This window comes from Microchirus variegatus (genome assembly GCF_963457635.1).
Source record: "Microchirus variegatus genome assembly, chromosome: 17".
NCBI lineage: Eukaryota > Metazoa > Chordata > Actinopteri > Pleuronectiformes > Soleidae > Microchirus > Microchirus variegatus.
In genome coordinates this window covers 12134554-12148156 of record NC_139818.1, presented here as the reverse complement: position 1 = coordinate 12148156, position 13603 = coordinate 12134554, and the positions used below count along the sequence as shown (strand labels likewise).

Sequence of the window (13603 nt, the reverse complement as noted above, 5' to 3'; positions counted from 1 at the left end):
CAATCCACATTGCTTACTTTACTCATTTCGGTATCATTTCTTTTCAAATAAAATTCCTCTTCTAAGGGCTTGAGCTTTGATTCATTTCTTCAGACATATTGATGAGCCTGGATCATGGTCGTTTTGATCACCAGCATCTGATAAGACACCATTCTGGATCTTCTATCAACTTAATAATGCAGTTATTAATGGTTTAAATTAATTGAACCAAATATTAAAGGACTGAGTTCTTAATTCAGGTCAAATGCTGACTTACTGCCCTGACTTTAATTAATTAAACAGTCATTGTTGATGTTATTAATAACACTTGTGCTGCTAAAACAAAACAAAAATGTATGCTGTGGAAAAAGTGGACGTATTATCCAAATGTCACATATGAATATGTGGTTTTGTTATTATCAGGTAACTAAATTAATTTCTCAATGTTTGTTTTTGTTTTTCTTGTTTACTAATTAGTTAATTTTATAAGCATTTTTTTTACATCGTGCTGAAGCCTTGCCAGTAACGTGAAAACTAAATACTCATACGTCATACTGTAGTGTATAAAATGTGTATAATCTCATAAATAAGCATATTATTAAAGTGTACCAAAAACACATCAAAGTTAGTGTAAAATGAAATGCTTTAAAATCTTAGATTCACAAGAATGATGCAATGCTAACACATGGTTGCATCGTAATTAATTACATATATAGTGTATATAAGCTAACGACTACAACACCTCCTAGTGTGTCACTTAAAATACACTCCCCGTGTACTTTCTGAAGCCTTATGTCACTGGTGTAAAATGAAATACAAACTTGAACTAGTTTTCAGCAGAAACAACCACAGATACTCAGAAGTGATGCTCAATTTTCCCATTTATATTAAAGGTACCTGAATACAGCGCACTTTTCCCAGCACACACATTGATAAAGACGGTTCGTAAGAAGTAGCAACTTTAAAAACGATCACTTTCACTTCCCGACAGTTTGTAGCAGGCGCGCGCGCAGGTGGGTCACCTCTCGGCCTTGTCATTGGTCCAGCCGGATCAGAAGTCAGGACCTCGCTGCTGATTGGCTGCGTGGAATCAGACGCTCTGAGTTGCATGGGGTGAATTTTTTTTTTTTTTTTTTTTTTTTTTTTTTTAGGTCCCGGACCGGAACAGACAGTGTGTGAGGGACGTTTTGAACTGCAGTAACCTCAGTCATCATGTCATGCTGGGGTGACTCTCTAACATCCTACAACTTCAACAACACACATCACACCACACCACAGAGGCAGCAGCAGCAGCAGCAGGAGGAGCCTGAGTCATGCACACGCCCTGTTCCGAGTTACTGGGTCACAGAGTTGGCCGAGTGTTTAATAAAGCTGCAATTTGATGACTGTCTGTTACATACCAGCTATGTGCTTTATGGAGCTCTCTATCTGTAAAGTGAGCATCCTGACAAGAAATGTAGCCGGAGGTCTGTGGAGAGCAGAGAGTTCCTGCTGTGAACCACTCAACGTGGCCCCAATATATGAGAGGGATGGACCTCGGTCATTGTGTCACATTTAGGAAGGTTTATTGGCAGGAACTGAACTTACAACAGTACCTGTACATATATATTTACAAGTAAACAATTCTATGGTTTTCATAGCCTCAAAGGCCCCATATGTAAGAATGTGGCCAAAAACGGTTACTACACTCAAATTCTCAAATTCAAAATACAGACGTCTTTTAGGTTGCGTTTTCTCCACCATTGTAGCTCAGACAAAACTGGCAACCCGTGGTTGCTCAGCAGCTGAGACTCTACTGATTGGTAGGCAGCGGTAGGTAGCGCCACATGCCAAAACCTGGGAGCAACGCTTCTGAGAGCGGGTGTGCTGATAATGTCACTTCTGGGTATTGGCCAATCACAAGACAGTTGGGAAGGCTGCTGGCTGGCCAATCACAACACACTCTGTCTTCTGGATGTGAGAATTTCAGTCTGAAATAGCGCGGCTGGGGACAGCGTCAGAAAAGAGAGATTTCTATCGGATCGTTTACAGCAACTAGGTTTTTGACCATAAAGTAGACCACCATAACTAACATATATGTGCAACAGGACCACCTTATGTGAGCTTTAATGCAAATATGTTGGCTGTACTGTTGTTGTTGGTGAGTTCAGTATGTTATATGAACATTATTCCTGAGTCTCTGTGACTAATCAACAAAATCTGCATCCGTTTTTGGACCGTGGGAGGAAACCGGAGAACCTGGAGAAAACCCACGCACACACGGGGAGAACATGCATACTCCATTCAGAAAGACCCTTGTTTTCCGACCGCGGTCGTGAACCCCGAGTCTTCTTGCCACCAGGGGGCAACTGCTGATTGCGGAAATAACTTTGTTTCAAAACTTTACAAGTCTATTGGTATATGAGCCTTCTTTCCGCTTGATTTATCAATCAGGAAATAGACAATAAAGCATGACACATATGAGTAGACACCACTGTGATTGACACGTGGTGCTGTAATACTATCAGACCTGACTGAGGGTGTGTTTGTGGGGTGTGCAGGGCAAGATGCATTTATCCCATCAAACTGCTATGGTTTTTTCAAACAGTATAATTCACTTTCAAAACTTTTAATAGGTCCTTTTTTCTTGATTTTTTTCAGTCATACTCCAATCTTTTTGCTTTTCTAGCCTTTATGTTGCTGTTCCCGCCATCTGTCTTGACCCAAAATGAGTCACTTCCTTTGTGCAGCACCAGGCATCATAAATTTGAAATAATGTTATGCTAAGAGACAGAGAATCGTGTGAAGCTGGTCGGCTTAATCAACATTGTGTGAAACTAATTTGAAAATGGCTTGAGGTTAGTGCAGGAAATGAAGGATGTGTCTAATCCAGACAGGGCGATGCTGTTGATTTCATCCCATATATTTTGGAGCCAAAAGCTTACGAAACAGATGAAGAAGAACATCTCTGCACGCATGTACCTGAGGTATACACCATCAAAGAGGAAGGAGTGCACGACGGCCACCATAGTTGGCCGATGGGCCTGAGAAATGGAGAAGTCCTGTTTTTTGCATTCTGCCGTCTCACCATTAGATATCACCAGTTCTTACACAATGGCCCCTGTAAATAACCACGGAACACAGAATGAGGTCATATTACACAATAACAAAACATTGCATCAGGCTCCTGGCTCTGCACAGCTCAAACAGCCCGAGGTGGTCAGCAAACACCTCGGCAACCGTCGCGAAGGCTCAGCAATGGTGGTGCGACTTTATCAGGTCATGAAAGAGAGCTGGCCTGCGTGCAAGAGGACTCGAAGACTCAGGCCAGCTCTCCACCACACCATTATCCTCACACACTCCATCCCTCCAGTGGATCGTTACAACTCAACAGAGTTGGGGGAGTTCAGAGATTCCATAGACACTCTGTAGGGCTGTCCTTACAAGACATCACCACACTCTCTGTGGACATAACGGTACACTAAACCAGAGACATCACTTTTTTGGTTTCGGCATGTATCTTCTGCCTTCAGAACTGTCACCTGATGAGACATCACCTTCCAATAATCATCAGAATCATGCTTCATGGACATAAACACACAGTTGCACTTCACACCAGCACAGACTAAGATGGTAACTCTCACAAACCCATGACTTCAATGTTTTATTATTAAAGGGGTCATATTATGCCATATTTCTCCAAGTTAACCTAGTTCCCTGGTGTCCTAATGAACATGTCTGTGACATGCTTTGGTCAAAATACCACAAGGATGAAGCACCACAGCAGTTCAATCACCCTGCTAAAACAGCCCTGTTCAGAACGCTCTGTTTAGTAGTATCTCTTTAGTAAAAACGAAACAGGAAATTACATCAGCCACAGAGGCTACTGGGAGCTAACAGCAGTTAGCATTTGGAAAAGTGATCCTTTGCAGGCTCTAGCAGGCACATTGCAGTCATATATAATATTTATGCACTGGACAGATAAATCCTCTGAGGCTGAAAGTTTGTGTAGAACTCTGCTGCACTGTGGAGCGAGTGAGCCATCTTTCTTCACACTTTGCAGACTGATAGGACCTGCAGAGTCCCAAATATTTTTCAAAGGATTTAAATGATTAAAACGTTGATTTTGTATAACCCTTTAACAATTGAACATGGTTGCACTTTTATTATTCACATGTACCTTTTGTTTTATATTGCGACTCTGAGACACGCTCAACTAAGTGCTCTGATGCACCTGTAAACTGACACTAAAACACAACTAGACTGAGTCTAGTATTTAGACAGGTTAATATGTGGTGTTTCACACAAACAGCTCTACTTCCATTATAACCAAGGTGCAGATGTTACAAACGTGTTACATCTGCTGTGCTTGATTACTGATATTGATGTAATATGGATTTACTCGGCTGCAGATGTTCAGCTCAGGAGCTCAGCAGCCTTCTGTGTCGTATTTTCAGTATATAATGGAGGTGAAGAAAATACACAGCAAGCAAAGAAAAAGAGCAACACCAGTTTGATTTGAATAACGAGTGTATTGAAAATATCATGAACTTTATTTCAGAATAGAACAGTTTTGCTTTGAAATGATCATTCACACTGACAACTCCTGGATCCTCATCTTCATCAGGAAAAGGTTGGACGTTCTGGACTGTGGGAGTTTTGTTTCTTGCAGGTTTGGCTTGATTTTGATTCCTAATGACAGCACCTTTGGCTTTTCAAAATTTTTCACTGAATATGATCCATTAGGATAATATTTTACAAGTTAAATCTCACAATTAAATATCTATATATTTGCACTTATAGTACTGATTGCCTAAAATCAATGCTTACAAAAATAAGCATGTTCCGCGTGGTGCTTCTGCCTGTAAACATAGACCTCAGTCAGGCTGATTTTTGTAGAACTTGGGCTGTTTTTGTCTGAACTGACTGACAAAGAAGATCAGGAATGAGCGAGTTATAAGGCATTAGGTTGTATCCTGACTCATAAATTAATAATCAAGAAGTGCTTCAATTTGATTGATTTTTTTTTTTTGAGACGGTCCGTCAAATCTTGAAAAGCATAACCTGGATCAGGTTCGAGCCATATTTCTTTTAGTCAATACCAAAAACAAAAAGAAATAAATACATAAATTAAAAAAACAATCTAAGCATTCTGCAACACCAGAAGTAAACACAAACATCGATGCACGTCTTGCATCACAAGGGAAACCAGACCCCCCCGCCCACCCCCCACTGTCTGAGAAATCACCACGGCAACAATTCCAACGCTCCAAAAGCAATGCAGCTCCACTGTTACGTTACAAAAATAGACGCGGATCTGCCGTTAGTCACCGACAAAAGGACACCTCACGAGAACACCGACTACAGTATATCGTCATGCATGGGTGGCACGTTGTTGGGAAAACACCAGAACTGTCGTGTAGCTGCACCGTCGACCAATGAGAGACCTCCGCTGCACGCGTTCGAGTAGAAACATGGGGACACAGAGCGTGTTTCCGGGAAGCAAAACCAGAATTAAAAATTAAAAATTTCCGTAATGATGAGAGAAGAAGCGATACAAATTTAGTGTGTCGAGATGGTCGTAAATTTACTGTTAGTGTTGAATGGCAGTTTTCATTGAGTGATAACTTAACCTAAGGGTTAACATCTCCCTTATGTCCAATAAGTCCCTTTTCTAAGTGTTTTCCAAGTTCTGTTTTCCCACGAGAGACGACCAGGCTGCATGACTCGGTGAACAGGTTGGTCTAGGTTCCCTTACTCTTCCACCATGTGCCATATTTTTATAAACTCCAGCTACATCATCATCAAACTCTTTTTTTTTCTCGTTCACAGATCTTACAGCGCTCAAACACTTCATTTATATCAGAACCGTGAAAACCTGCTGTAAACTGCAAAAAAGGCAACAGTCTCCAATCGGCGCCCATCAGTTAAACAACTGTTACTCTGTTTGTTTTTTTAAAGTTCTCCACTATTTGATTAATAATTGAGTAATACTTACATAAAAATTGATTGGCTACATGACTGGTCTTGCATGAAGAAATGCACACCAAAGTGGCAAAACAACAGAGAATGAATTTGACCTTGAAGATGTAAAACTATTTCAAATCTGAAGCATCTTTGCGAGACCTTGGCCTGACTGAACAATAGAAACTTGAGGCCAAGAGCTCTACAAAATGTTTCTTCTTTTTTTTGTGTAAATATCCAACTTGAACAATTTGTTTAGTTACAGCTACAAAAACCACAAAAACAAGCAAAAATGTGGTCAAGGCCCTCATGAAGCTGACTGTCATCTCCGAGGATGAGAAATGTATAGCTGTCAAAGACTGTGAAGCTTCTTCTTCTTTTCTGTTGTTTGTCGTCTTGAAGCTAACCACACCTCGACAATCTTAGCCACTCCTGTGACTTCCGTCTCCAGTGCGCTGTATACGGGCCATCACCAGCTCGCGGGACACCCGCTTGCAGTCCTTGGCCAGGCCCAAGAGGCACATGAAGTCGATGAAGCAAGTGGTAAGGTTCATCTTGCAGCCGAACTCACTTGTTGAATAGTCATAGGGGAACGTGTGGTGGTAGTTGTGAAATCCTTCACCTGTGAGGAAGAGGAAACAGAACACTCTTCAGTGACTGTAAGCAGGAATCCTTGCTGACAAAAATTCACCAAAGAAACTCCTTGGTCTTGTTTGAAAGAGGCGAACAGAAGGTTCTCCGCACTGAAACACAACAAAAGACAGAGTTTGATGACGTCTGGACGCAGCATGGGGATCGGGGGAATTGTCTCATTTGCTTCCTCTGTGTGTGTGTTTGTGCCAGTGGCAGAACACGCAGCAAAATGGCATCGAGTCGTTGTGATCCATTAGTGATCGTTTGCGTGAGAAAATAAATAGAAGAACTCCTGAGACGATCCCAGATTTGATCTTTAGCAGCATTTGTGACAGATAAAATGTCTTGATGAGCCCGATAAAATCACTGAATTACAGGCACAGGAATCAAATGATGGAAGTAAACACTGTAAACACTTTGGACTTTGTCGAAATAAATGTACTAATTCAGTCTTGCAAAATATAATAGGGTTATGCCACTAAGTGCAATTACAGTGACAAATTTCCTTTGCGGACTAATTTTGTAAAATTAATCTTTGTACCATGTTCTTATATTTTTAGAAAGGATTGAAGTCCTCTCCAAAAATGAACATGGACATGAATCAGAATTCCCTGCTGCGTTATTCATTGGACAGTGCTTCTGGCTTAAACTTTTCTTCACTTTCAGAGTCAAAACACTTAAACTTCACAGGTTGTTCCTACCTATAGCACTGAACGCGACAAAATTGTTTTCCCTCGGGTTGATGCCCTTGTCATAGGGCCTGTTTCCCCACATGTGTGCGGCGCTGTTCACTAGCCAGGTGGCGTTCAGGACCAAGGTGTACCTCAGCAGGGCCGGGATGTAGTAGGCCACCCACAGGGACTCGCCCCACAGGTACCAAGGCACAAACATGGGGATAAAAAAGCACATGAGCAGCACTGACGGCTTGTAATACCTGTCCAGGCGACAAGAGAGAGAAAATAGAGGGATTTAATGTTTGCTCAGTGCAACATAAGCATTGTCACACATGATATTGTTAACCCTCACACTTTTTTTCACATGACACAGTTTAGAATAAAGAAAGCCGACGCTAAATAAATAGCCGCATGTCTGAGGTGTTAGTAATTTTCTCCTTGTTAAACCAGAATGACAATCTGCAGTGTAGACAACTCTGCATCACAAAACTACAGCAGGTCAAGTTCATTGCTCCAACTTATATTTGCTAAACAACTGTCTAAACCAGTGTTTATAGATCAGTGATCGAAACAAAGTAAAATGCATGGAGTGTAAAAACATCCTATCATTAACCAAAGTCAATAGTTTCACGACAGGAAAGAACCATGGTCATCATGGATAACATTGATGATTATTCTGAGAATGCAAATTATTTTTATAGTACCATATTAACCACAAAATAATGCAAATAATGTTGTATAACGCTAATAATAAGTCACGTTCATTCAGTTCAAAAAGCACTTTTCATGATAGGAAAGAACATAACTTCTGAGATTAATTATTTTGTTGTACATATTCAAGAAATGTCTTTGTGGTGCTGCTTTTGAGGGGATTATAGTATTTTAATGTGTGAATAAAATAAATATTACCATATGTAAGCCTATGCCTATGTTATGTGTGTATGTAACATTTTTCTTCCCTTTTTTCCCCTTTTCTTCTTCAGAAGGCAGAAGTAGTTTTGTGGATTTATGTCACCACTGCTGTGAATAAATGTTAAAGGGGTCATATTATACCCTATTTCTCCAAGTTAACCTAGTTCCCTGGTGTCCTAATGAACATGTCTGTGACATGCTTTGGTCAAAATAACATAAGGATGAAGCACCACAGCAGTTCAATCACCCTGCCAAAACAGCCCTGTTCACAACGCTCTGTTTAGTAGTAACTCATAAGGTCCACCTTAAAAAAAGCTAGCAGGCACATTGCTGTCATATATAACATGTATCCACTGGACAGATAAATCCTCTGAGGCTGGAAGTTTGTGTTGGACACTGTGGATACAAGAATAGAACTTTTCGCAGACTTCCGGTTTTCAGATACTGTTGCCCTCGCCAGCACTCTCGCATGTTTACAGACAAAGCGGAACTCTGCGAGACAACAATTCCAGGAATTAAGCACATTGTGACATCCCAATGAGTGCGGAAGTCAACAACTGTACTTAGACTGAGGAGGACCACAAAAACATGAGTGAGTCATCTTTTTTCACACTTTGACGACTGATAGGGCCTTCAGAGTCCCAAATATAAGGATTTAAATGAATAAAAAGTTGATTTTGCATAATATGTCCCCTTTAAATCTTGTCTGTGCTGTCTGCATTTGTGTAACGGAATAAACTCAAACTCCACAGCTATTGCGACTTACTTCCTCTGAAACATCACAACTTTGTCGGCCAACAGGTCATTGAGCTCCAGCTTGCGTCCTTTGTCGATGACGTCGGGGTGTTTGCGCACGAGCAGCCAGCCAATGTGAGAGAAGAAGAAGCCTCGTACAGCGTTGTGGGGATCCGCGTCTGTCTCTGAATATTTGTGGTGAACCCTGTGGTCCCGAGCCCATTCAAAGATATCATTCTGTGGATGAAAGTCAAGATGGAGATGACGTACAGTAGACACAGTAGTGCATTTGACTAACACCTGTGCAGTGTTCCATTTTCAGGTACCTGAAAAGCCATGGAGTTCGCAAAACCGAGGAAAATCCTTAGTGGTACTGAGGCCTTGTACGTTCTGTGGCTCCAAAGGCGATGAGCTCCCGCAGTGACTCCTAAAGCACTTATCAAAAAACAAAGTACGGCTGTGGGAGAAGAAATGCATCAACAAATTAGTTTGACCACAAGCTGCTGCCATAACAAGCACCTCATCATAGTGACGTCTCTGTATCAGACATTTTCTGTAAGCCTCATTGTCAGTGTTACGACTCGGAAGGGAAAACCCTCAACAAGTGTCATTCTGTCACAATGCTGATCTCAAAAAGCAGAAATAATAAAAATGGATGTCATTGTGTGTTTTGTTCATAACACTGTGGTGTAAAGCTCTTAACAACACAAACAAAATGCATCACACCAGCTCCCCTGTGTTTAAAATCCACCTGTGACTGATCTGCTCAGCTTTTTTCTCATAAAAATGAACAATTAACATCACAAAGCACACTTGATGGAGCTGTAACACTCAGTGTGTGGCGTAATTTCATCATATTAGATCAGCGGTTTCTCAAACTTTTTATACCAAGTGCCACCTGAGAAAATATTGAGCTATTGAAGTAACACCATTATCCCTCACGTTAATCTTTACTTCTGTGGGACTCTGCATTTATCTTGTAAGGCTGAAAATGCTGGTTACTTGCATTCTCATTTCTATTTTTCACAGTAATTGATTTGCCATTGATTTTTTTTTCCACCAAGAACATATTGTAAAGGTAGATAATTGTTTTCCTTTTGTTACTTTCATTTTATCATTTTCCTACACCATGAGCAGCCGAGCAGACTTCACTTGATTTAAATTCCCCCCCATACGGCAACAAGAGCCTCGTACCCCAACTTGGCAGAACGGTGGGCAGACAAATGAGAGGAGAATTGGTTCGACAACTGAAATGAAATGTGTTCATTTTCATGGTAGTTGATCTATTTCCACAATCCAGGAAGTAGGGGGTGTTATACTACAGTACAGTAACAACATGTTAATTAATAAATAGTATGGTAAATAATGTTGTAATAGGGAGATAATACTACCGTTTACCGTAATGCTATTTCCAGCCTGGGATAATATTATAGTAATAACATGTTTTAAGTCATATCCAGGTTTTAGATAATAATAAGAATGACTGTAATCTATCATCAGTGTAATACAGTAACATGAAAATGTTTCCGAATCCAAATTGATGTAAATATGACATTTGTTCTCCATTATGTCCAATTTCACATTCAACATTTTCCATTGGTATTAACAAACTTTACAAAAAATATATAACCATGCTATTTAACATACTGTTACTGTACTGTAATGTCAAGTGTTACCAACGTCACTTCCTGGGTTTTATATTAACAGCAAACCTAGCAGAAGCTCATCAACACTACTTAAATATTTATGATTCTTTAATCCCGTCATATCATCATGGCATGTTTCCTCTGATATTGTGCAGCCATAAATAAAACTTCAATATCTTTCAGAACAATCACTATTAGCTTGGGGCTGCAGCATGCCGTGACATCAAATCAAGGGCTGAAATAATTACTCGATTAATCGACAATTGATCGTCAACTATTTTGATACTCGGTTAATCGGTTTGAGTGTTTTTCAAAGTTTTCAGATTTTTCAGCTTCTTAAATGTGAATATTTTCTGGTTTCTGTGCTCCATATAACAAAGAAACCATTCAAACTGAATCCTTTTGGTTTGTGGACCAAAACAAGACATCATTTCCAGGTTTGAGAAACATTACACTGACATTTTATGGTAAAGATGAATCGAATATGAAAATAATAGTTAGTTGCAGCCCTAATAAATCTCTTAATTATGCTGTCACTGACCTGTATACTCCTCATATACAGAAAACTATCGAAGCAACCATCTTTTAACATGCCTGTAACACTTTAAAAAAAAAATTCAAAGAAAAAACCCCTCCACACCCAGACTGTGTATGAATGATGTAACAGGTACATCCTGTATATGTAAGCGTGCTTTACTCACACCAAAGCAAGGTCAGCGGAGATGCTGAGGGGATGAGGCAGACGCCGTACAGGGCACCTACATGCAACAGAGTCATCAGGGCAACATTTCTCCACACGATTTCGCTGGCAGGTTTGGGGCCCTCCTTCTCTCTGTACGTGTGGTCGAACGTGTCGTCTCTGGTGGCCTCAGGGGGGAGAGGCAGCGGGGACAGCGGTTCAGGAGGAGGAACGCTGCCGTTGCTGGACTTGTGCTGCTGCTGCTTCTTCTCCAACGCCTCCGCCTCCGTCATCGTGTGTCTGTGGTCCGGACGATGCTCTGGGCGGAAAAAAACACAACAACAACAACCACAAAAACAGTCACCAAAATCCTCCTTTACACGGTGAATACGTTAATCTTTTTTTTTTTTTTTGGCTAGCATGTCAACTAGCTTTTTTACAGAAGCTGTTGTGGACATATAAAGAAGATGCTGACTACGACACACTCCGCACATTTGTTCGTTTTTAGGTCTTACAGCTGGAGGAAAAATAAAGTCACAGTTTAAAAAAAAAAATACGAATAAAGCAGCTCACCGAAGACAAGCAGGCGAGTAAGCGAGGTGGTCCACCTGTGAAGAGAAAGCCGCTGCTGAAGCCAGAAGTGAACAGCCGCCGTGTGAAAAGAGGGAGAGAGAGAGAGCGGTACAGTCAGTCAGCTCTGACTGCAGAGAACGCATCAATGGGAGCAGGAGCCTGTGGTGCGACTGGCCAATCAGCGAGCAGCTCGTGCCTGAAACTCGGCCTCTGATTGGCTGCTTGTTTATCTGCTGTTCACCTTTTATTCATTCTGCTGCCAGATGTATATTTACCTCCCTGAGAGCAGCTGCTGCTGTCTAGACACGTATTCAACCGAATACAGTAGTAATAATCATCATAGTAGTAATAATGAAAACTACATTTCCATTCACGCGTGGATTCATGCAACGACATGAGTAGAGGAGGAGGATGAAGAAGAGGAAGAGGGGGTAAATTGTTGAATGTAATGATGAAGCCAGATAAGTATGTGGTATATTTAAGGGAGGAGTGGGGTTCTCTCCTCTCCCGCCCACAGAGGAACTACAGGGATGCTTGCTCTGTCTGTCACGTCAACCTCATCCACCCAAAAATTATCTTCCAGAAATGATGATGGGATTATATAACATGCTATAACAGTATATGCAAACGTTTCATCACCCATGGGTGTCTTTTAGTCGACACACTTACAACAGGGGTCTCAAACTCATATGACCTGGGGGCCAATGCACATCTATTGTGGTCAAGAGGGGGCCGGCCTAGAGAACAAAAAGTGGGAAATAAAACAACTGTTCACAATTTTGCACCTTGATATCACACGTATACTTAATAATAGTATTTATGATGCAACATTAATGTATTCATATCAAAAACAGACAGCTATTTTAAATTACATAAATAGTAGTGTGAACAACTGTAATTAAAATCTGTGCCAGGAGCCGTTTTGGCCACTGCCATTTGTGGCTCGGGCCCTAACAAGTGTATTTATACATGTAATTGAATGTTGTTTATGATACATTTAAAGGTGCCATATGTAAGAATGTGGCCAAAAAGGGTTACTACATTCAAATTCAAAATACAGAGGTCTTTTAGGTTTCATTTTCTGACGTAACTGGCAACCCGTGGTTACTCGGCAGCAGGGACTCTACTGACTGCAATGATTGGTAGATGGCGGTAGGTGGCACCACATGGCAAAACGTGATTTCAAACATAAACATGATTTGCAGTCCGCAAAAGATTTTTTTTTATGCAAATATTTTGGCTGTACTGTTGTTGTTGGTGAGTTCAATATGTTATATAATATTATTCCTGAGTCTCTGTGACATATTAGGAGGATTTTATGGCCAGTTGCTTTAGATGTATTACATAATGCACCTTTAATAATGGGATAATTCTGACCAAATGTCTTATTATTACTATTATAAAAACATTGCTAGCAAACATATATTTTATTTTGTCATCTCGCTGGCAGCTGTGCCTCAGCTACACACTGTTTAAAAGACGGCAAGGTCGAGGGCCATGTTTCCATTATAACATGATATTAAGTGGGGGCCCGTATGTAATCGATTGGGAGGCCACATGTGGCCCCCGGGGCCGCCAGTTTGAGACCCCTGGTCTATACCCTTTGTTATTTTTGGAAATTCACGAAATAATGAGAATAACAATAATAGCTTTCAGGAACATTGCCTTGTTTTATGTCGGAGGTCAGAGGAGAATGAGCAGACCAGTTGGGAATGTGAAAAACAGCATGAATTTGCAACAATTTGTATCTCAAATAACCACTTGTTACAACCAAGGTTTGCAAAAAAAACCTTGAAGCAGCAGATTTAACTTGCTCAGCTTCATGTTGA

General features: G+C 40.7%; 1 protein-coding gene across 1 annotated transcript; it reads right to left on the bottom strand.

Annotated features, from left to right (window-relative positions):
- Positions 1-4482: 4482 nt before the first annotated feature.
- On the bottom strand, positions 4483-11887 carry scd (stearoyl-CoA desaturase (delta-9-desaturase)). Its single transcript, XM_083904116.1, has 6 exons — positions 11775-11887; positions 11224-11520; positions 9203-9333; positions 8908-9113; positions 7257-7489; positions 4483-6544 (listed from the first exon to the last, which is right to left on the bottom strand). The coding sequence occupies exons 2-6, from the start codon at positions 11492-11494 to the stop codon at positions 6345-6347; spliced, it is 1041 nt and encodes a 346-aa protein (XP_083760242.1). The 5' UTR covers positions 11495-11520; positions 11775-11887; the 3' UTR covers positions 4483-6344.
- Positions 11888-13603: the final 1716 nt, after the last annotated feature.